Source organism: Carassius carassius, chromosome 48, assembly GCF_963082965.1.
Source record: "Carassius carassius chromosome 48, fCarCar2.1, whole genome shotgun sequence".
Taxonomy (NCBI): Eukaryota; Metazoa; Chordata; class Actinopteri; order Cypriniformes; family Cyprinidae; genus Carassius; species Carassius carassius.
The window spans coordinates 22,099,423-22,124,842 of NC_081802.1; the positions used below are offsets into that span (position 1 = coordinate 22,099,423).

General features: G+C 40.0%; 1 protein-coding gene across 1 annotated transcript in view; it reads right to left on the minus strand.

The window, feature by feature from the left end:
• Window positions 1–25,420, minus strand: part of LOC132131684 (rho guanine nucleotide exchange factor 3-like) — an 86,511-nt gene that overhangs the window by 12,123 nt on the left and 48,968 nt on the right. The window contains exons 3-5 of the mRNA XM_059543748.1: window positions 24,429–24,491; window positions 688–795; window positions 136–306 (exon numbers count right to left, since the gene is read on the minus strand). Coding sequence (XP_059399731.1) covers window positions 136–306; window positions 688–795; window positions 24,429–24,491 — 342 coding nt within the window. The remainder of the gene's footprint in view (window positions 1–135; window positions 307–687; window positions 796–24,428; window positions 24,492–25,420) is intronic.

Here is a 25,420-nt window from a genome sequence, read left to right on the forward strand (position 1 = left end):
TGGGGTTCCACTGGAATCACTACAGGATATTTATTGGAAAAATAATTTCTGTTGAATATTTAATTTTCCATTTCATTCTGGAAGGTCCACCGACCAATCAGATTTGAGTGTGGGTTTGGACATTGGTGAAGTCACCTCTTGTCTCTTGATCTCTTTGGAGGACAGCATATGTCCCAGGCCCACATCGAATGTCTCGCTCCACAGCTTGCTGTCGCGGCGTTTGGTGATAGCTGGTGCGATCTGCCGGCTCCACGGCCGCGGTGCAATGATCTCCGGTCTGCAGTCATTGCGGAAGCTGATGGAGCGCTGAGGAGACGGGAGAACAGGGAAAAAAACTTTTCATATGTCAAGCTTTACAGGGTTAATAAACTCGCTAATGAACACTAAGCTGTGCCTAAAAACATAACCAGAACAGGAAACTTTGATAAAGTTGTCTCTCAGTCAATTCTCAACAGCATCAAATCAGTATAAATGTTTCAGTTGTTATAATCATGCAGCAAATACTATGCCAATTAATATGGTTCTGGTGTTTTAATATTCTATTTCTTGTTATTTTGTATATTGACTTTGATTATTTGAACACAACTTATAAGCATTACACCACCAGAGCAGAATGGATGAAACTCTAGCACATCTATAAAAAGTTCCTACAGGTTAATGGAGCAGATCCTGCAGTCGGGTCTGTACCTGCAGCGTCTGTCCGATGCGTTTGAGCGGAGCAGCTTTGACTGGAGGGAGGAGACTCGCCAGAGACGTCACTCGAGACAGAGGCTTCACACGCTTGCTGCTGGGCTCCTGAAGATCACAAACACAGCAGATGAGCACCTCACACCCACAGCTAGTGAATCTCCCACCAAACCACCCTGTAGCATAATGTGAGGCATACTCAAATAAGACTATGATTAAAAGGTCTGTGGAAGTCTTCTTCTTACCAGTCATAGATTTCTCCGAGTCAATAGTTGCTTCTAGATATGGAAACTCTTACAAAAGAGCTCAACGCAGATTGCATGTCACAATGAATTTAATTCGGTCATAGAACAATTTCAGCTTCTTATCTAGTCCCTCATCAAATATACTCATGTTCATGTACCTTGTAATGTGTTCTAGCTACAACCCTGCTATGCTGAAATATCCCATAAACATCTATACAACCAAAATTTGTTGTGGGCCATGATGCAAGATGGTGGTTTTGCAAAACCATTACAAAGAAGGTAATCGCTTGTAAAACAAGGAAAATTTAAAGTGGTGAAGCAACCTACTTACCAACATTTGAACCACTTAAAATGATATGACCCCTATAACAAATATTTTCCATGTTATTCTCGCTGTGCATAAATAAATATTTGGAAATGTTTGAATAAAAACGTCTCAAATTTTCCAGCGTCCATTGCTTACAACACTAACAAGACGACTAGACAATTATCAAGATTCAGGACTGAAATGAGGCAGCACATGCAAAACATGAAGACAACCACTGTTATCATATCAAAGCTTTCAATGTCTGTTCATTGTCTGTTCATCAACACAATCAGCAGTAAGCCTTATCGTATCTATGTAGGACAGCCATAGTGGAGTCTGGAGCACACACACACACACACACACACACACACACACAAATCTATTGCATTAAATAAATTTGAGTCGTTCAGGTAGTAGTTCTAGAACAAACACATGCATATGTACAATATATAAGCCATTTTTAGGCCACAGATTCCCTCTAGTATCCCTTTGCTCTCTGGGTACCCATATAGACACTTACATGTCTCATGCTAAGTATTATAAACTGATATTTGAAAAAAAGCAGCCTAAATGTATAATACACTGTATATAAATAACCAAATTGCAGAAGCTTTGAGTTGACATCTCTGACTCTCTCAGGTTTGCTAATATGATTCTGCCTTATTTGACCAGATGCATAATGGTAGATATGGCTACTGGCCAAATGTTCTGTACCAGTGCATCCCTGCACTATAATATGATTGCTCAACATGCGTTTATACTGTAGGTCTGAATGTTCCTCCCAGACATGCGGCCTGATTTGTACAGGATCAATGCATCATGGTCTAGGGATTACGCTGGTCCAGAAAACTGCTCCTAACTACAACTGGATCCTTTGAGTCATGAATGTTCAGAAACAGACTGGAAAATAAAATTGGGATTAATAATAACATAAAGACTGATTTTTTTAAAAAGATAAATCAATAAGGCCCTGTGAAATTTGTTTTATATTGTCTCAAATTATTTTTTATTTTCTCCCACATTGTTTTCCATTACAAAAAGCATGTCTAATCAACTGAATTCATAGAATTTTACCAGTTTATTAATTAGTAAAAATTTAAACAATAGTAGGTCCCCCTCCAGATTAAATCTGTTTTATAACAAATCAGTGTTGTCAAAAGTGAGTACCTTTACCTGAACCAGCCAGCATTTCCTGCTAGCATTTTGAGCAGATTCTTACAGCTCTGATTGGCCACTGTGTTCAAGCGCTCAACAGATATGCAGTGTTGACATCTGACTCATAGCATGTGCTTTGAGTCTCCTCTCTTACACCCGAAGCCCTTTCCTGTTTAGCTAATGGGTTATAGAATGAAAGCAAACCCACAGGATTCCCAAAATAGAGCTTACATAAAACACCAAGCCGCCCTGCTGTAGAGTGGTTAACTTACCCAAGTTTGTGTGACCAAACACAACCCCCCTGCCATTCACACAAGCCAAACTGACATGACCTTAAAAACTCATGATCACATTAAAGGGGTCTATCATTTACTATAGGCCAGTACTACATGAGGTAAGCTAAATACTCATAAATTCAATCAAAACCCACACAAACACAGATGCTACAGAGTTCTGAATTTGTGTGATCAACTTGAATATGAGCAAAATCTGCATGGGGAGCGTATTCATCTTCCCAATCACATGGATTCCTATTAAAATCAATGAAATTTGCCCAAAATGTTATGCATCTTTACCTGAACCTTGAGGAAACATCCAAACACAAATATTGAACTACTGAACTATACTGTCAGCTTTTTTGGTATTAAATGAAACATCTGTTATTATTTCTCTTGCTTAGTTCACTTTAATGATTTTATTTTTACTGAGTTCATTGCATTCTTGATTTCTTAGTCTTAAAGTGCAGACACATTTACCATTCTTCCGCAAATTGCAAAATGCAGGCATTTCAATAGTAACCTGCACAATTAGGGATTTAGTATGAGGTTTTACCACAGAGATTGGGTTTAATTTTTAATGGAAATTTATCATGTTGACCAACAGAAACTTTGCATTGAAAATATCTTCTGTGTTATCTGTGGTTCATACATCGCTACACTACTGTGAATGGACCTTTTTTCTCCATTAAATTTTGCTAACTTGAGTGCACCTTTAGAAGCTGGCCAAATGTGTCTCTTAGAAGGTGCAAGCCTTGCTTCCCTATCAGAACAGCCTTCGTGTCGCCGTGCCATGCTCTCTAGATTTTGGACCAAAGTCAATGAGTTAAAGAACAATACTGACTACTACATCCATAAATCTGAAAGCAGTTCTCATGGGCACCAGAAGTTCAGATGTGTCCATCGAGGAATGGGCTCCAGAATCAGGTCAAAGTGTCTGTGCAGCTGTACACAGCAATCAAAGAGCAGCTGACGAGAGGCTTGAGCTACAGCTCCAGTCATTAAGATGAAAGCAAGAGGATTGATGGTTATACACATGTCTTTTGATGTGTTCTGCTGAGAGGGAGTCGCTTCTGTGGGAAAGTTTGAGTCAAGTTTTGTAGCAGAAAACCTTTAACAATGTGTGCAAACAAACAAAAGTACAGATAAAAAAAAAAAGAAAAAAGATGCAGCAATTAGGCTATTGTAGAACGTAGCCTACACTTAACTTTGAAACTGTCAGCAAATCTTTTTTGCTTTTTTTTTGTATTGTTTTACATGTTCTTGTTAAGAAATACGAGCATGTAAACATGATCGGGGGAATGTCGGCTCCTTATAGTCTGTTAAGAATAAGGAGGGCCGCGGAGAAAACGCGCTCTGACGGCACAGACGTTGTTGGGACTCACAAAAAACAAGCTAAGCGAATAAGTTTTGTGAAGCACTTCATGTTTTCGTTTCACCACTGAATGGGATCCTCACATCTGGTGGAATACATGGCTCCAGCAAGAACTGTTCCCACTCGTCTCGGCTGTAATCATCGCTGAAAAACTGGCTCAGCCTTTTCCGACGAGTGGCCATTGCATCCTATTCATCGTTGGTGACAGCGGCTGCATCCGCACCACTCGCATCAAGGAAAATGTTCTGATAATGTTGAAAAAAGTTTTTTACTTCTCATGTTTTCATCCAGAAACCTGAGATGTTTGTGCCGAGGGTCTAGGGCGGACGCGAGAAGAGGAGTTTTCACTGCGTTCTCCAAGTTAGCGGTGTTTATTCGTTGCTTGAGAGATGCCGCAAAAATGTTCTTGAATTCGGTCACTTTCTGTAATTCTCCACGGCATATTTGAAGTACTGTAGAAGATAGCAGTTCTTATTCATTCATTAATTATTTTTTGCTTGCATACATCTTCAAATATGCCATGGAGAATCACAGAAAGTGAGTTTTTTTATTTTAATTTTTTATGGCAAGCAAAAATATAGCGAAATTCGAATATCATTTTTATTTATCGAATAATTAGAGCAGAACGAATATTCAAATGTTCGACTATCCGTGCACACCCCTAGTCAGGACCTCGGCTTAACGTCTCATCAGAAGGACGGTGCTTGTTGACAGTATACACAAATCCGGCGAAACACTCCCTTGCTGCTAAGGAAGTAGCAGAAGTAGCGTGTTGGTCCCGTAGGCGGCTGTAGCAGATGTTACTGTTGTCATCAGTTAATACACTTCTTAATTACATTACATATTTTTACATTATGTTGTCAATAATTACCTTTATCAGTAAGCTTTGGCCACTGCCTGACATCATCTACCCAATCTTCCCTTTTACCAGACATTTTCTTTAATGACCAGGATCCGCTTTCATTAGAGGGCACCGGAAAGTGTCACAACGTCACACTTCGCAGGCACGCAGTAATGACGGCGCCCATAGAGTTTGCGGCTAGACCCACACAGACCAGAGGGTGAGCACCTCACCCAGCAGTAACCTAGTGTTCCCAGGAGTCTCCATCCAGGTACTGACCAGCTCAGCCCTGCTTCGCTTCATTGGGCAACCGGTCTTGGGCTCCAGGGTGATATGGCTGCCGGTGGGGAAAAGACCAACCTGCTGCCTGGGGATTTATTAAAAGTGCAACAAAGTTTGTGATTCAATACTGATGATTAAAAAGTAAAACAGTTATATCAATATATATCATTTTATGTAGATATTTATACTTTTTTTGTGTGAATTTATGGTCATGACAACCAGATATATTGCTTGCAAATTTGCTGAAAGACGATGGTCTCATGGAAGCATCAGTAAAACAGCTTGCAATCAACCTTTTCTGCAGTCAAAGCACAGAGATCACAACCACAACGATACCAGAGATGAAGGACAGCAAGGATATTCAAGCTCAGCCTCGCAGCTGAAATCACACTAACCTTATAAAAAGCAGAACTGGGTCAGCCTACTCATTCACTTTTCCCCGTGTCAATGCATTTCCTGTGAATTTTAAATCCTTATCCAAGAATGTATAAAACTATTACTGAGCATTGACACAGCAAAAGCGACAGCATGCAGACTGTGTGCTTCCAGCTGAGCAACTGTCATTGTGATGAACGAGAATGTCAACTGATAGTGTCACAGACCTCCCTGTTCTTCAAATAAACGCAGTTCTCTGTGTGAAGTGATCCAGGGACCTGCGAGAGACACTGGAACATAACCACAATCCCACATGTTCAGAGACATGACTGATCTGTACAACTCAGTACAAAAGAGCCAGTGCAACTCAAGTCAACATGGAGAAACTTCGCTATTTAAGAATAGACAGAGCTTCCCGAGTACTGTAAGAATGATAAAATGAAGGGATAAACAAATCAAATTCAACCCCATTTATTTTATAGGTAGAGAATTAGTTTGCATTTCAAAAAGATGGATTTCATGAGAATCTGTAGCTAGCGCACTAATGGTGATACTTTGTCTCGCTCTCAAATATATGCAGAATAACAACAAATTCATTATAAAATGTAAAAAACCTCAGATATAGTCGTGACTGCACATTGTGTTGTGTATGCTTTTGCATGTGAAGTCAGCAGAGCAACACAAAGTTTATTATTTATCATCATCATCCAAAAACAAACAAAAAACCTATCACTTCATTCACCATGACTTTTGGGTTTTTTGTCCAGTCAACCATACGATCTAACATCTCTTCGGCCGCTATAGTGGTTTAAACACACTTTGAATAAACCACCCTCTGTGTTTGGCTGACTTCACACTAAAATCATGTCTGTTTAACTCAAAAACAACAGGAGGGACAGATAAAAACACCAGTACTGCATTCTAGGAGTTTCTCAGCCTCACAGCAGCCTTTCAAACAGCACTTTGCTGATGCATCTGGACACACAACACAGCAAAAGCATTAGCAGTTTGTGAAGAAATGATGCGGAAAAGCCAAGTGCTGACCTACAGATGCAGAAACCACACACCACACACATCTGCTTAACTTCACCACACTGAACCATGCCATGAAACTGAACACAATCTGACTTCTGCTTCTGAGAAAAATGAGTCATAAATCATGTTTCAAACACCAGTCTTACTCAGGGTAACATTACTTTGATCAAGTCAATGTGCAGATGTGATTATAAATGAAGCAGGCACATGCCAGTCTGGTAATAATTAAACACTTTGTAAGTATGATAACACATTGTAATAACCAAAACAACTCAAATAAAGCTCTACGTGGAAACAAATACACATTTTTAGAAGCCACAACAGTGCAAAATAGCAAACTATTGGCTAAGCTTTAGTATTAAAAAAATATATATCTCATAATACTGAATAAAAATGCTTGCTCACGAATAATGTATACATTCATTATTATGGCTATGGTTAAAGTAATAAATAGTATTGTTATTTTTATTATTAGCATTAGACTTATTTCCTGAGGCCAGCTGTTCACTGCATTCGTCCCATAGACTGTATAAAAGCAGGATAGCGCGCGCATCTCACCTCCAGCTCGCTCCTCATCACACCGCGGCCGCTCGGCTCGTCCACGCCGCAGTCTGCGCGCTTGATCAGCAGGTAAATCATCGGGTAATCCTTCGCCACCATACTGACGCGGCGGAGTGAATAACACACGCGATCCCGCCAGCTCTGCGGACACTACTGGACTACAGCAGCATCCTCGAGCGAGCGAGAGAGAGAGAGAGAGGGAGAGAGAGAGAACACGGGTGCGCGCTAGTAAAGTTCCACTCCAGCTGGACGCGCAAAGTGAACGCGCACGGAGAGATTTCACTCAAACCACGTATGACTCGAGAAGGGATATGAACATAAACTATACTGTCTGAAGAGCTCAAAATATTTATCTTGGCACAGAACATTTACATCATCAAATAATAGTATTAGTACTGATTTCAGTCAAGCGGGATTTTAAGCAAAGAAAAAAATCCCTTTATAATCAGTGAGGTTGTATACAACGTTTGATGAATGAATATCTTACTTAAATCTGCAATTTGTGTATGGTGAGAGAGCAGAATTCAGTAAGCATGCATGAGCCCTGATCATGACTCATCTGAACGCTTCTGATTGGCTGCTCTATTCATAAATTTCTTGATTGGTTAAAATGTGAAACGTTGTAAAAACGCGTAAAGAGTTATGATGCAACAAGAACAAATTACTTTAAACAAAGTAAATTCAGCTAAATATATACAAATAATAAAACAAATACAAATTTAAATAAAGATTTAATTCAATTCAGTTCAGGTTTAATTCAATATATGCTTTATTGGCTTGAAAATTGTTGCAATGTATTGCCAAAGCATAGTTATTGAATTTAGAACAGATGTATATGCAACAAAAACATGCATATATATACACATTTAAAAAGAACAAATAATACTTAAAAATTCTACAAACAATTTATAATTCAATGTGGTTTGTGTGTGTGTGTGTGTGTGTCTGTGTAGGCACATCACTGATTTGTTGGCTCTTCCCTCTTTTTGTGAAAGGCATCAATGTATTCCGCTACTAGTAAGATACAATCTTGTTTTTCACCTAATAAATATTGAAGTTGAGTTTTTTGTTTAACATTTTGAAGTCGGTAAATAATTTCAAATTTGGGATAAAATGTATTTCTAATTTCGTCACAGTTCTTCTCAGCTGGTGAGGAAGTGTGTGTCTGTCTCCACTTCCCCATGACTACAGTAAGAGCAGATCCGTCTCTCTCTGGCCAACCAGTGCTGTGGATATCGGTCCGTCTCTATAGTATGACTGCTCCGTCCTCGTCATCTGTCTTCTTCATTTACACTCTTTCACTGTACTCAGATATTCTGCAGTTGTGTAGTCTATTTAGGGCCAAATAACATTCAAGTTTACTTTTTTTTTCTGTTGTTTCAGTCCAATAGGTTAGATAACTTTTTGTGCTTTTATAATTTGGTTGGACCAAATTTAGTGGATGGATATTTCAGATTCCTGAAGCTGGCTGTTGTTAGTTGTGTTAGTTTGTTTTTGCAGCTTCAGGATCATCTGAATCAGGGGACTTTTTTCAGGGTTCACTTCATGGTTTTTAAGGGCTTTAAAATGGTAAGAGTTGGGGTCGCTCATTTTTAGGTGTTCCAGAATGTGATGGCTGGTTTCTCAATGTGCATTAGTAGAGGGTATTGGCCTAATTCTGCCCTGCATGCGTTGTTCGTAGCGTTCCTCTGGACTCTGAGGATACTCTTACAGAACTCAGCATGCAGGGTTTCAATCGGATTTTTGTCCCATTTTTCAAATTGGTGATTTAGAAGAGGACCCCACACTTCACTGCCATATAAAGCAATAGGTTCTATGACTGATTGGAATATTTTGAGCCAGATTCGAATTGGTATTTTAATTTGGATAGATTTATTGATGGCATCAAAAGGCCCTTCTTGCTTTCTCTACCAGTTGCATTTATTTTCAGCCCGAGGTATGTATAGTTTGTTGCATTTTCAATTTTGGTCATACCAAAGGTGAAGTAGTGTCTCTTTCCCTGAACTCTGGGTCTTTTCTGGAATGTTAGTACTGTAGTTTTGTTAGGATTAATGGTCAGGGCCCAGGTCTGACAGATCTAGGTTCTTCTGTAGAACCTCTTCTGTTGGAGACAGCAGAACCAGATCATCTGCAAACAGCAAGAGCTTTATGTTGGAGTCATGTAGTGTGAGGCCGGGTGCTGCTGATTGTTCTAGGAGTGTTACCAATTCATTAATGTAGATATTGAAGAGGGTCGGTGATAGTGGACAGCCCTGCCTCACACCCCGCCCTTGACTGAAAAATTCTGTTCCGTTTATTTCCAATTTTAATAGTGCATTGATTCTTTGAATACATGGTTTTTATAATATTGTATGTTTTAACCCCAATACCTGATTCTAGAAGTTTTGACAGCAGAATTCATGCCCAATTGAGTCAAAGGCCTTCTGGAAATCTACAAGCAAGCAAATATTTTGGTTTTGTTTTGGTTGATGTATTTGTCAATCAGGGTGTGTAACGTGAAGATGGGGTCTGATGTTCAATAATTTGGTAAGAATCCAATCTGACTTTTGCTGAGGACATTGTGCTCGGTGAGGAAGTGTACAAGTCTTGTGTTGATGATGTTACAGAACAGTTTCCCCAGATTACTGCTCACACAGATGCCTCTCAGTACTCAGTACCACTCAGAACCGTTTTAGTAGGGTCAATCTTAATTTGTGCTCTGTGTTCTTGAGCATTTCTTTGAGGAAACCATCTGGCACACTTGTTTTTTTTTTGTGTTTTTTTGCTTTTAAGGGCTTGGATTTTAATCAATCAGTTTGTTTTCTGTAATGGGGTAGTCTAATGGGTTTGGTTAATTACCAATTGTATGTTCCATATTAATAATTTTTTTCATATTTTTGGGTTTGTTCTGGGTTCATTGTAATTTCACTATAAAGTTGTTCAAAGTGACTTTTCCAGGTGTCTCTGTTTTGTATGGCTGGATGTTCATGATGTTTTTTATGCAAGTGATTCCAGTTGTCCCAGAAGTTGTTAGAATTTACGGATTCTAAATCAAAACCATTTTTCATTTTCTTGTGTTGTTTTATGGATTTTCTTAGAGAATGTGAGGTTAGATAAATTGGACAAATATTTAAATATATAACTTCTGTTCTCCACCGCCAGATTGACACCATCTTGATTGTGAGGATAAATTCTGCCTAGAAAAATGTCTATAAGTAGACAAACTTTTGGATGGCCAATTGCGGTCACATTTTTCTGTGCTGTTTTGTGCCCATCTGTAATTCTCTCTAATGTTGTACAGCTTACTGGGCTGTGAATGTATGTTCATATTTGTTGTCCTCTTTAGGTAAACAGTAACTTGACTGTGGTCTGATGGGGTGTTAGTGTTTTGACTGTGAACGCTCTGAAAAAGAATGGATCTCAATCTGTGATCATGTAATCAACTGTTGAGGAAACATGAAATGAACAGTCTCCACTCACCCTGCCATTGACGAGGTACATTTAAATAAATACAAATAAAGAAATAGAATAAATAAAAAAAATCTTACAGTACAGTAGTGAGAATGAAAGAAATGCACTAGAAATAAAATATTAAAAAGAAAAACGTACTCGGTTACTTAACGTAACCTCGGTTCTCTCTAGAAGAGCGAACGAGTACTGCGTCTTAGCTAAGACGCTACGGGGAAAAGTCTCTTTTCACGAAATACTGAAGCAAAAAATTATCCTTAATTTTGTATTTTTGTAAAGCGCTTTTGCAGCAGTACACAGCCATAGGCGAGACGGCTCGTTCGCTCATTGGCTTGTTCTGCGGCAACTGCACAGCCTATCGAGCACGGGCTGATGCAACATCAGACCAATAAGGGCGATTCGCGCCCTTCTTGCCACTTCCCGCCGAAACGGGTGTGGCCCAACCTATAAAAGGAGCTCGAAAAGGCTGACTCACCTGATTTATTTCATCGCCGAAGCGAACCAGAGTGAATCGTACGCACGGCAGAGAACGCAGTACTCGTTCGCTCTTCTAGAGAGAACCGAGGTTACGTTTAGTAACCGAGTACGCTCTCTTACGAGAGCTCTCTCGTACTGCGTCTTAGCTAAGACGCTACGGGAACCCGATGTAAAACGCTGTGCGCGCAGGGATCACACACCAATAAACCTGAAGCAACGCCCAGGATTTACAGTGCACAGTCACCTGAGGGACTCACAGAGAGTCCAGGACAGAAAAGGAAAAAAGCCCTCCGTCCTATATCTAGCAGCATCCGTAGATGCGGCAATATGACATCACACAGCCGAGGCAAGGCCTGACCAATGTGGCAATGCGGGTCTTACGCAATACTGCCCATATAACAGTCGGCAGCGCACAGCGCTCGTGAACTCAGAATTCCCCTCAGGGCCCTAATTTGACTATACCGACAACAGCCTTGCTGGCAAGGCGGGGACCTCCAGGTTATAGATCCTGATAAATGTAGACGGCGAGGCCCAACCTGCCGCCATACATATATCCTGCAAGGAGATCCCAGTAGACCACGCCCATGACGAGGCGACGCCTCTTGTGGAGTGTGCTCTGACGCCCAACGGGCACTGAAGGCCCCTGGAAGCGTAAGCTAACGCTATGGCGTCAACTATCCATCTGGATAGAGTCTGTCTCGAAACAGCCATTCCCTTGGAACGTCCACCGAACGAGACAAACAGCTGCTCCGTCTGCCGAAAGGCAGCAGAGCGAGACACATAAGCTCTTAAAACCCTGACTGGGCAAAGAAGACTCGAGTCTCCTCCCCTCCCCGAAACGGTGTGTTGAGGGATTTCGGCACATAACCGTGCCTAGGTTTGAGTATGACCCTTGAGTCATTGGGCCCAAACTCCAAGCACGACTGGCTCACAGAGAGCGCGTGCAAATCACCCACACGCTTCACAGAAGCGAGAGCCAACAAGAATACTGTCTTGAACGACAGATGCTGAAGGCTAACCGATTGGATAGGCTCAAAAGGGGGACCCTTCAAGGCCTCCAAAACCGCTGCGAGGTCCCACATAGGGACTGACGGAGGTCTGGGAGGATTCAGCCTCCTAGCTCCTCTGAGGAACCGGATGACTAAATCGTTCCTTCCTATTGACTGACCGGACGTCGTTTCAGAAAACGCCGCGATGGCAACCACATAAATTTTGAGCGTGGATGGGGCTCTGCCCTTATCCAACAGCTCCGGTAGGAAGGAGAGGACCTCCGTCACCTCACAACTAAGGGGTGAATAACCTCGAGCTGTGCACCAGCTGGAGAACACCGACCACTTCGAGGCATACAGACGTCGTGTCGATGGAGCTCTAGCCTGAGTGATGGTATTTAGCACTCCCACTGCGAGATCAGCGGGTAACCGTTGAGCGCCCACACATGGAGGGACCACAACTCCAGTTGAGGGTGCCAAATCGAGCCCCTGGCCTGCGAGAGGAGGTCCCTCCTCAACGGTACCGGCCACGGGGCGACATCTGCTAACTGCATCAAATCTGGGAACCATGGTTGGTTCTTCCAAAGAGGTGCTACAAGCAGTATTGAACATCTCGTTTCTCTCACCCGTTCTATCACCTGCGGAAGGAGGGAGACGGGAGGGAATGCATAAAGCGGGCAGCACGGCCATCTCCGTGACAGTGCGCTTTCGTTCTTGGAAAAGAACACGGGGCAGTGAGCGTTTTCGTGGGACGCAAAGAGGTCCACCTCCGCCATGCCAAATCTCTCCCACAACAGCCGGACTGTTTGCGGGTGTGGAGACCATTCGCCCGTAGGAACATTGCCTCTGGACAGCCTGTCTGGACCCAGATTCTGCAGTCCAGGCACATGCACTGCTCTCAGCGAGCGCACGTTGCACTGAGCCCAAACCAGGAGGCGTTCTGTCAGCCTGCACAGGTTTCGGGACCCGAGACCCCCCTGGCGATTTATGTAGGACACCACGGACATGTTGGCTGAACGGACTACGACGTGGTGATCCTTGATATGGGGACAAAAGCGCGTCAGCGCGTTCTCCACTGCCAGCATTTCCAGGCAGTTGATATGATGGAGCTTTTCCCATTCTGACCATAGGCCAAAGGACGGTCTGCCTTCGAGCAGCGCTCCCCATCCCGAAGTGGAGGCGTCCGTTGATACCATTTTCACACTCGGGGAAGTCCCCAGGCTTACACCTGATCGGTACCAGCCGTTCGCTGTCCAAGGTGCTAGAGCCGCAACACATGAGCTCTGATCGACCTTGAAATGTAGCCGGCCAGATGCCCACGCTCTGCGCGGCACCCGAGCCTTCAGCCAGAACTGCAAGGGGCGCATGCGGAGCAGTCCAAGCCGCAGAACCGGAGATGCTGAGGCCATGAGACCCAGCATCTTTTGACAGTTTGAGCGACACGGTCGCGCCACAGCGAATATCCGTGCGAGCAGCGATGACGTCATGCGGCAGGCTTTGGATGGCAACGCCGCCTTAGTCCGCCGTCCAGCAGAGGGTGCGCTGCTATAGCCTGTTCCACCGGCGGAAGTGACAGGTAGCCTCTGTTCTTAGCACCGTCCAGTGTGGAGAATGCTGGCGAAACAGATGAGCGGATTCTCGCCGAGAATGCAGCGTCCCAAGCTTTCGCCACTTCTTCGTGAAGCTCAGGAAGAAAAGGGGCGTGCTTTGAGCTTGAGGAAGAGCGCTCATCCGGAAGATAGCTACCATCCAGCCGGGAACGTGAAGGGGGCGCTGGTGCAGACCACTCGAGGTCGAGGCTCGCCGCGGCCAGCGAGAGTACACGCATCAGCTCCTTATCGATATCCCCCCGTCTGCTGGGCCTCTGAGCAGCGCGAAAGGCGGAAGGCGGCGATGCCAGCAGCTTCAGAATGGCTCGTCCTGCTGATATGCTCTTCCAGACGGCGCTTGCTTCCTCCGTGATCCAGCGATGCGTGAGCTTCGCTGAAGAGATGAAAAATCAGGTGAGTCAGCCTTTTCGAGCTCCTTTTATAGGTTGGGCCACACCCGTTTCGGCGGGAAGTGGCAAGAAGGGCGCGAAGCGCCCTTATTGGTCTGATGTTGCATCAGCCTGCGCTCGATAGGCTGTGCAGTTGCCGCAGAACAAGCCAATGAGCGAACGAGCCGTCTCGCCTATGGCTGTGTACTGCTGCAAATGCGCTTTACAAAAATACAAAATTAAGGATAATTTTTTGCTTCAGTATTTCGTGAAAAGAGACTTTTCCCCGTAGCTTCTTAGCTAAGACGCAGTACGAGAGAGCTCTCGTAAGAGAACTAATATTTTATTATAAAATGAAATTAAGGACGTTTAATACATAAAAAATAGATTAAGATTGCTAAGATTAAACTAAATAAAAATAATGACTAAAATTATAAAAAACTTATCAAAATCAATCAGTCAATAATAACAATATATTAAAATAAATATTTAAAAGCAGATTTAAATAATACATCTATCAGTACAGTGAAAGGAGGAAAATATCATCGAAAAGAGGCTAAATATATTACACACATTTATAATTATTAATTTTCCACACACTGATAATGATTTTGTGGTGAAGTAAATACTGTGGAAAAACAAATGTAATTTCTACATTAATTTAGTTCATGCAAGAATTAGAAAATAAAACGGTTAATTCTATATTAGAACTCAATTTAAGTGTGTAGAAATTAAAGTTTGAAGTAATAAGTATATTTTACTTGGAATGGGTTTACAAGGATTCTTTAAGTTAATATCAAAGTTATGATCCAGTTGTTCCCATCATGCACTGGGGCATGAATAATTAATAACATTACATTTTCACTAGTTTTCTAGTTCAGTTTACACTGTTTTATGGTTGCTTTTATTGTTAGCTTTAGAAACTTGCCGTTTTGTGACATCTGAAGTTAATTTTCTACTCAAAATGACCAATTCAAACACTATCCACTGATTGTTACAGTCATTGTTTATTGTGTACCAAGTCCTGAGGTCTGTGTGTTCATTTAATAACTGTGTTGAGTAGACATTTTAAAAAGGATAACAGGCCATTACCTTGCTTACCTTACATGTTTGTAAATTAACCACATGCTTTAATAGCATGTTTTTTCAGTGCTACAGTGTTTGAGTGAGGTTTACAAACCATGACTGAGTGAAGAGTATTGCAGAGTAAACTAGAAATAATGAAGTAGAAATTACTTATCAAATTCTAATTGACCACGTTAAATGTAACATTTTCCTTTGCTAATTTTACATAACTTAGTTAAGTAGATTTAACTTAAATCCATATTTAAAATTTACTTTAAAAACATGTGCAAAACCTTGCAAAAGAATAAATTAGGTCTTTATACATGAAGATATATCTACTATTTCATTGTCAGGATGTGTGTGCCTCATATGAGGATTGATTATACATATGTAGTGGTCTGTGGCATCTGAAAGACTGAAAACCTCTGCCTTAAGGTGTAAAGACGTGAACCTCTTGACCTCTTCTGGGGTCAGTTTGAATCTGATCTAGATCCAGCATGCTGTATTCAGTAATTAAGCAGCCTTCAGTTAGTCTTCACCAGTGCTGCTGTTTCAGTGAGCAGCAGCAGGAAACAGTGTACAGTTTGAGGGGTTTTGTTCTGTCCCGGCTGAGCGGTTCCTGTGATTGTGCAGCTATCAGGCGAAGGGAAGAGTAGCGAGGGGTTAGCGGCCGCTCAGATGAACGGCAGCCAAAACACTGACGGTAAACAAACAGTCGCCTTTGACGTTCACTCAACGAGGTGCCACTCAAATAACCCCAAACTGCTTCTGCTGGTGACCCGCAACTACTGACCTCTGCACATGTGCAATTCATGGGTTATACTGGAAAAAAAAGGTTCATACAACATGCCTTACAAGGTGTCTCCTCTCGTGCACTCACAACTCTCTCTGTGCTCACGCGCAAGATATTAAACCTTTCCGCACCTTTCTATTTATAACCTTTTCTGTTCTCATCTTTTACCGCGTGCAGTGTGAACGTTCTGATCCGTTAACATGGGCTCGAAAAAAAAAAAAGGCTACGCATCACAGACAGAGTGTGTGAACCTGGAGTCAGGCACATGCCCAGTCTGCGCTGTTCTCGCGCTCCACTTAGGTGCGCTGCATCCTGATTGGTTCAGATAACATACTGCGGGAGGTTGGGGCTGCGGAAAATCGCACACAATTAAATCGTGATTTTATTTCGATTTCGATTAATCGCACAGCCCTATTGTAAACAAAGCAGTTCAGGGAGGATGATATATGAGGTCAGCGCTTCACATGCGCCGGTGAGTCTCGTGAAAACCAAGATTCCTAACAGGAGCAAAGGAAGCAAAGTTTCCTTACTTTAGCAAAAACCAGTCTCCTCTTGGCTTTTATAGAAATCTTCTGATATTCTTCTTTACAAATCCTCGATTTGCACTTCTAATTAGTGACCATAGTTTTGTGTTAAACTCTCTCCCCTGTGTTTCCGCGTTCCTAATTTCTGAGAGGCGCGTGTGCAAAGCTGACCTCATACGTCATTCCCCCAGAACTGCTTCCTTTACAACTCAGAGCGCGAGCTAGATTCAAGTGATTATTACATTTTGAATATGGATATTATTCTTACAAAAAGGCATCAATTCGCTACAGGAGGCCTTTGTTCATTTTTGGATGAACTAACCCTTAAGTAGACATAAAAGTCTTAAAGCATATTCTGACTTTTTATCATATTGAGCATTTGATATTATAATTTTACTTTAATAGATTATAACGCATAATATTATACTTTTTAGTCCACTACATTTCATAAAAACATATCATTCCTTGTCATTTTGAACTGATGAAATCACCACCTCCTCTGAGACAGATCGATCGAGCTGAATCTTTCCAATGAACCTGTTGAACTGGTTCACAAACCGTTGTAACGTGACTTCATAAAACAGCATGCACTTTATAATCTGTGTGTTGTTTTCATCTGATCAAACGGCAAGCTACCATCTCTCCATACTGTACCATGAAAGACCCTGTAAAGATGAACACAACCTGATGACGACAGAGTTACAATCTCTGAACGTTTGATCATGGCCAAACATCTTTGATGTGAAAAGCTCTGCTGCTCACGGTGCTTTTCAAAGCTCTGGCCTTTCTTCCAATCTGAACCTGATTGGAAATCTTTGAAGTCTACGCATCCAATTAGTTATTCAACTACAATTTCCAAGCTGGAAAAAACACACTCAATTTTATATATAGAGAATCAAGGATTGGGAATCAGAGATTTGGACATGAATATTGGAATGTTTTTGTGAAAGTAGGGCACAGTCGGGTGTCAGAGGAGATCAACATTCATTGAAAGGGTTCAGCTTCGTCAAGTGCCCTTCAAAGGGTGCAGTAAATGTCACTTCACCTTTCTCAATCTAGGTCAGCAGACATTGCATTTAACCTCTTGTCAACCATGGGGCAGTTTCATATGACGATGGACCTGCAATGTCAGAACTGGAGTTCACTTCAGGAGCATTTTTTATGAATTTAAACACACAGAACAAAATTCCTTTTGAATCACCAGAGATGGTGATGAAAACAGTAGTGAAAATACCTTTGTGTTACTGTTTTGATGTGAAATGAACAAAAGTGTCACTGATGTACAGTATGTTAAAATATAAAACTTCACAAAAACGTCAGCTCAGTCTCTTCTTCAGTCCATTCAGTAGTGGTTGTTTTGTAGGATTCACTGTGATTTGTGTGAAATGTCGGCTGATCTGGACTCAGTCGACCCATTCATTTCTTAGCAATTAACTCTCACACAATGCTGGCCCCCCCACACCAGACCGAGTATTTTAATTGGTTCTGTCTACAAGACAGGGTCTCTGAACTTTGGTGATACGTGCACATGTGCATGTCGACTTCCGGCCTTAACCCTGTTCTCATTTGCTTATAAGGGAAACTTTCACACAAAACATGACTAAATAGCATGAATGTTTTAAACATTACAGAGGAGAGAGATATCTTGCAGATAAAAAAAATGGCCATGTTCAAACGTTTCATCAGGTTGCGGTCGTCTTTACAGGGTCTTTCATGAAACAGGTATGGCATGTTTTGATCAATCTATCTGGCATCTGATATATGGATTTTGATTAGCTAATACTGTGATTCTTGCAATCACAAAATCCTGTAGGGACTGATTATATGAGTAGTCTGATCTAAGGGGAACAAAAATGCCATTTTACGGATATGTCCTATTTCACATTATACACCCTCAAAAAAAGCTGTCACAGGGGCATAACCTTTAAAAACGAGACACTTTTATACCTTTCAGGTAATATTCTGGATATTTGAGGTAGGAATATGCACCCTCAGATACAAAGGTACCCCCCCCCCCCACACACACACCAGTGACAGCTTTTGAACCTGTTTTTCAGAGAGTGTAGAGACAGGTTACCAGTGTGTGTAGGTACAATCTTCTTAAGATATATTTAAACTTTATCAGACATTTGACAGCACCACTGGTTCTCCTGATGGACAAGTTTTCTGTCTTTGTGACAGCTTTCTTTTTTTTGTCTAAAAACAAAAACACACGCCTATGTTCAGGTGTAAATAGTCATTAAAGACAGTCAACAATCTTTTTTTTGTCCAGATTGGATATATTGGAGGCTCAAAATGGAACCACCTATTCATGAAATGTGGGAAATGAAGACTAAAACATTGCTTCTAAACCAGGTGTTATTGAAAGCATGCATAAGAAATCTAAAATGTATATTGGTTAGACTTTAGATTAAGAAACACTATTTAATATTATTATCCAGGTTTTATTATCCATATTACTCGAATATTGACTTTTTATTAGCACTTATAAAGCACATATTAATACCTTAACCCTACCCAATACCTAAACATAACCACTACAACAATTAGATAATAGTAATTATGTATTCCCTAATCTAAAAAAACTAAAAAAATGAACTAGCTTTCTAATCTCTTTGCATTCTAGCTGTTTTATTTAAATTTATTATAAAATTAAACACAGCAGAAAAGATCTCTAACACTAGCTTGCTCTATTCTTTTTCTATTCTATCTGTTTTTCTTTATTTAGTATATTATTTAAAAGCCCTTGCTACGTGTACTGCGTTAAGCTAACAGACTTTTTATAGCAGTTGCATTTCATTGCTCTTTTGTTGAATTTGATTGCTTCCATTGTCCTCATTTGTAAGTTGCTTTGGATAAAAGCATCTGCTAAATTACTAAATGTAAATGTTATCTAAAATTTTACAAATCTTAATAATAGTATTACTTAATTTCATAGATATTGTTACCTCTTAGGAGTGAAGTGAAGTTATGTGTGGCCAAGTATAGTGACCCATACTCGGGATTTGTGCTCTGCATTTAACCCAACCACGTGCACGCAGTGAACTCACACACACACACACACACACACACACACACACACACACACACACAAAGGCTAGCAAGCTAAAATGGCTAGTGATGTGATTAGCAAAACTGTGTGACTAAATGACTACACAAATAAAGTTAAGGAAAAACAAGACCGTGAGAAACTAAAATGGTTTCTTTTTAAAATAAATGTCCAGGCTGTTGGACATGAGCACAGGAGCGACTGTCTGTGTCAGGCTCATTTCTCACAGCACTATTGTCCAGTTAAGATGAATGCCCTCAGTGACCCATATCAATGCATGCAGTGAAACCACCTCAATGGCCCTTGATAGTGATCAATAACTTGTTTTCCACACCAGAAGAACCACAATTGGCTTCACAATAAACAAGGGCAGTAGCAGCGAAGCAGTGACCGCAGGCTCTTTCAGTATTGGCCAAGCTATTGTGTAGCACTGGCAGGATCTGGCTCAGCTTAACACATGTCAGGCAGGCACGTGGCTCCAGTCTCCTCTGGTCACTGACAGCCCAGGCAAACCAGAGTGAATGAAAATCTGCTTTGACACGCAGTCTCAGTGTCAGGACAAAAAGTATACACTCTTAAAAAATAAAGGTGCTTCGCGATGCCACAGAAGAATGTTTTTGTCTAAATGGTTCCATAAAGAACCTTTCTGTTTCACAAAAGGTTCTTTGAAGAATCTTATTTCGCCACAGATTACAAAAAAAGTAAGAAAGAGATGCTTCTTTAAAGAACCTTTGACTGAATGGTTCCTTGTGGAACCAAAAATGGTTCTTCTATGGCATCGCTTGAATATTGCGTAAACAAAACCAACAAAACACTGTAAAATGAATACACACAAGGACTTGGGAGTCCACAAACTTAAATGTTATATGAGCTGATATCATATCAAGAAAAACAGATTTCTGATCTCAATCACCAGGTTATTTTGTTTAGCTTGAAAACATTATAAAATGCTATTAAAAAGGAATTTAAATAATTACCTTTTTGAAAGGGGAATGATATAGATTATTATTTTATATTTTCTGTTTTCTTTTTCATTTTAGTTAAAAGTTGTTATGTGTTTTTGTCTTTTTTATTATTCATTTTATTTAAATATGTCTGTATAGTTTTTATTACATTTTTGTTTTTAGTTTTAGTTATTTTAAAACTTCAAAGTACACTAGATCAAAATGAGAAATGCTGCCTTGGCAAATAGCAGTTTTTTTTTAAGGAATCGATGATTTTTTTTTATGAAATATATATTATTAATAGTTTTTAATAATAAGACTGCCAAGGCTTTTGTTTTAACTTCCTTTGACTTCCCAAGCTTTAATATGTGGGCCAGACCCGAAAAGTGACTCCTGTCAGTGATTGGAGTGATGAATTGTCCAGTAGAAATAATACTAATTTTAAGCTTGAGTCACATGTACGGGTAAGGGAGTGCACCCAAACATGAAAACAATGGCCAGTGACAGAATTCCCCACACTGACATCACGACACATCCGTCACAATCCCTCCTTCCCAGAATAACCCACTCAGAGCTGTCAAGAGAGAAACCAGATCCTTTGGTTCAGACCTCATGCTTTTGTGCAGTCTGGGATAGAAGGGGAAAAACACATGCCTCAAATCAGATTCCAGGAGTGTTTGGCGATACACTTAAGTTTAAGTTAATTTGTCATTACTGGAGCTGTTCACCTGGCATCAGCTCTCAAAGCATTGCATTGTGGGTTGTCTCTCTGATGACTGCAGATATAAACCCATCAGACCCCTTCAATAACTAAAGCAAATGAGTTGTAATTATGTCCAATTCATCAGTTATTACATCCATACAGTGCTTTGACCTGTGCGGAAACCTCAAAGCCTCCAGCTCTGAAATCAATCAAACAGAGACGCTACACCATAAAAAAATCAGACAGAAGAGAGCATGCATCATTAGAAGTATGAATGTGAACGCTTCGGGTATTAATCAAAATTATGATGTTTTTGTCAGATAGAGATCAAAGAAACATGTTTTATACTTTATGAGCCTGTGCTGAAATGTCTGCAAAAATTATATTATATTGTTGCTACTTGCACGATTCGTGCCACTTTCAATGTGTAATGACCAGAGAGTGGTGTTTAAGTAGGAAATTACATCTGTTGTTGTAAGTATCACTCCACCTCACAAATTAAATGTCAAGTGACTGGCATTAAAAGTGTAATGCTCCATCACATTTGGAAATTACATACCACATACACTAGACTAGGGGTGTGCGATATGACGATTTTTGATCATGGATGATAAAAATGTCTCCACGATCTACTTCTGAAGAAATATCATGGTATCATGCTACAGCGCACAGTCTATCAGCTGCAGTTCTGGCTCCTGAACGTATACATGCCTGTAGATTAGATGCATGCAGGCCTATTAAACATGCAGCCTACTGTCATTACTGTCAAGGGATAGATCACCCTAAAATTTCATTTCAGTCATTATTTACTCACTGTCACGTTGTCCCATACCTGTATTCATTTCTTTCTTGTGCTGAACACAAAAGAAGATATTATGTTTGGGTAACCAAACAGTTGCTGGTCCACACTGAATTTGATAGTAGCAAAACATACTCTGGAAGTCACTGTGGACCAGCAACTGTTGGGTTACCCAAACATAATATCTTCTTTTGTGTTCAGCACAACTGACATCATTTTTACTTTTGGGTGAACTATTCCTTTAACTTTAATAAAACAACAAAACACAAAGAAAAAAATACTAATTTAATACAATTGCTTTAGGAATCAGTTTATTTGTTGTTTTGTTTTTATATTTGTTCATTCAATTTCTTGAATGCTCATGCCAAATACAGCTATCGTACCTGAAAATAAAGCACTGTTTGTTTTATTTTCTTTATATTATGTGTAGTTGTAATGTGTATCTTTGTCATTAAAAGAATAAGAACAAAGATTTTTATTTTCACCCTCTTTGGCCTAAATATCTGCCATTCTTTTGTTACCTTGAAAGGCTTTGTCTTTATAATATGGAAATTAGTTGGGCTGTGATGCTCAGACAACTTGCACAATAGTAAAACCAGCATGACAAAGAATTGTGATAAAATCGTGAATCGTGATACTTCTAAAAAAAAAAAATAAAAAAAAACTGTGATATATTTTTTCCATTGTCCACCCCTACACTAGACCCTACCCATAGCCTAACTAACAGTGTTAAATCAAACGTGTGATAAAAACATATTTGCTAAAGCAACCGTGCCATTTTTGCTCGCTTTAGTAAGTTTTGTACCTTTTGAAAGGTTTTGTACCAGAGCGCTCCTCAAGTGCACTGCTGTATCAGGCGAGTTACCAAGCCAGTTTACACATGGAGCTGGGTCAAAATCTATTAGGAACTAACTGAAAATATGCATTTATTAATTGATAATGATGTAACAATTTTTTTTCATGGTTGCTCTCTAATTCTGTGGAACTAATTACTTATTTTCACATAGCATCGATCTTTTTAAATATTTAGGTCAGGAAAATATTAGAACTTCTAATTTGTTCATTACAGAGAACTCTGTAATCGGCTTCTGTTAGCATAATCTGTTTAATAAAGGATGACAAAAAGTCTTCTTTTCCAAAAGAATCTGCAGTGAATTGTATGTAATGGGTTCATTTTTAGAGTTATGCCAAAATATCGATTTCATATTTCAATGTTCCATACAGTAAATGCTATCATATTGACATTTCATCTTCCTGAGTTCCTATTAAATTATCATCTTTGAGCAAATAAATACTGATGCTGTAAGGTATGTCAAAAACGGTTGGCCTACTGTATAGGCGCTGTAAAATAGATGTTGGCTTTAAAACTGGCAATTTAAAGAAAAATTATACCTGGAGAATCTAACAAACCATTCAGATAAATGCTGGCTCATGCCAATTCTAACAGTTTTATAAGTTAATCTGCACTAAACCATCGGTCTTAAACATAAGATACGGCTGGACAGTTTCCAGGATGGTGAGGAGACAGATATGCCACCACATAAAACTCCTGCATAAACCAACCAGGAGAATATTAAGAGAAAAATTAAGTATTTTAGAGGAATAGTACATTCAGAAACAACACCCCAGATAGTCACGAGTTCTGAAACATTGTTCCTTTATCTCAGTGTGTCTGTTTCATGCAGAGTTACAGTACACTGACAGAACAGAACTAAACCTCCTTCAGTGTCATACAACACACTCTTAAAACATGAAGGCATCTGTGGTTCATGAAGAACCTTTCCATTCCACAAAAGTTTCTTTCTAATGGGAAACATTTGTTTAGATTATTGAAAGGTTTTTCACACTGAAAGCTTCTGAAAAGTCAAACCTAAATTCTTCTATGGCATTATTGATAAAACCTCCTTCGAAACCCTTGTATCTAAAAGTGCATATGAATGTAAAGAGTCACTTGAGCTCTTGTGTCTATAACCACAACACAACACTCATTAAACAGCTGTTTTCAGAGAGATGCGTGCTGTCGTTTTACTGAGAGGGACATTCAGAAGTTGTATTCCTCACTTGCATGAACTCTGCAGTCACAACTCATAGTGGCCAAAAAAGCAAAAACATGCAATCATACACTTCTATTAATAGCTTTCAATTACATGCCTTTAACCCCATTTTCATGCTATTTTAATTAATAATTGCCAAGGTACCACGGTGCAATATAGAGCTGCAGTGACATTTTTTGTAGGCCATTCTTCCAGTGGCTTTTGGAGTACCTCAGAAAATAAGCTATGTGATCAACAAAAGGTTCTGTGTACAAAAGAAACTAAACAAAAAAAACCTTAACTTCAGGATGATGAAACCAGAAGTGCTAAAATACTAACTGTTTTTTCTGGGATTTGGCCTATAAAAACATGTCATCCCTGCAGCACTGCAGCACATACGATGGATAATGGAGAGTAAATAATGTTTTTATCATAGTGCAGGGCATTGTGGGTACTGTAGGTCTACATATACATATTTGTGTAACTCACATTGATGTCCAAGCTGCACAGACTGAGTGAATCCACATCTCTCTTCCTCTGCTTCCTATTCTTCTGTAAAGACACAAATGATGAGCAGTTGAACAGTTCTGTAGTAGTGATCCGAATGATTTCATTATTTTAAAATTGTTATATAGATGAATTTCACACAATAACACAAGACGGAGCTCATAGGTTCACCATGTTGAAATGTCTGAATTAAAAAAAGTAATAAATGAAAATTCACATTGCAACATTTCTAGAGATAATGTGAGTAGTGTCTATACACTGAGAAAAATACAAATTTATTAAGGCAGATTAATGAAAATGAAGGGTAATATTTAAAAAAAATATATAAATTAGCTAAACAAAAAACCAATTAAAGAATCACCTTAAACTAAAAACATTTTTTTAGTCAATGTTTACTTTAGTTTACTTGCTATTAATAGACAATATAAAGTTATTATAAAGACAACTTTGAAAGACATTAATGATTATGGTCTTTTTAAGGGATTATATGATGCAATTTAATTTTTTCCTTTCCTTTCCCTTTGCAAAGACTAAAGTCTGAAATCCAAAGAGATATTCTTTATAAAAGTTAAGACTGTGCCACACAGTCCTAAAACGGCTCGTTCTGATATGCCCCCACATCTACATCACTATGTGGGAAGATCTGCATAACGCCGCCCAGATGTTCACATAAAGAAAGAAGATGTAACTTTTATTCTCGCTGTTGCCACCAGCACCATGTCGTAGACGCTGTGTGTTTCGTTGTGAAAGCGAAACTACGTTGTTTGGTCTTCCAAAAGAGGACACGACTAGAAATCAGTCATGAAGTTGTATTTACAACACTATTCCAGAATGGTCCAACCAAAATATTCAGATGTGTGCAGCTCATTTTGCGTAGGACTGTTTCCTGATTCTGGGAGAGAAGACTACAATGCCAGTAGCGGTTTCTATAAAAGTGGGGCAATTCCAACTTTGCTAGGACAGTCTGGCGTATC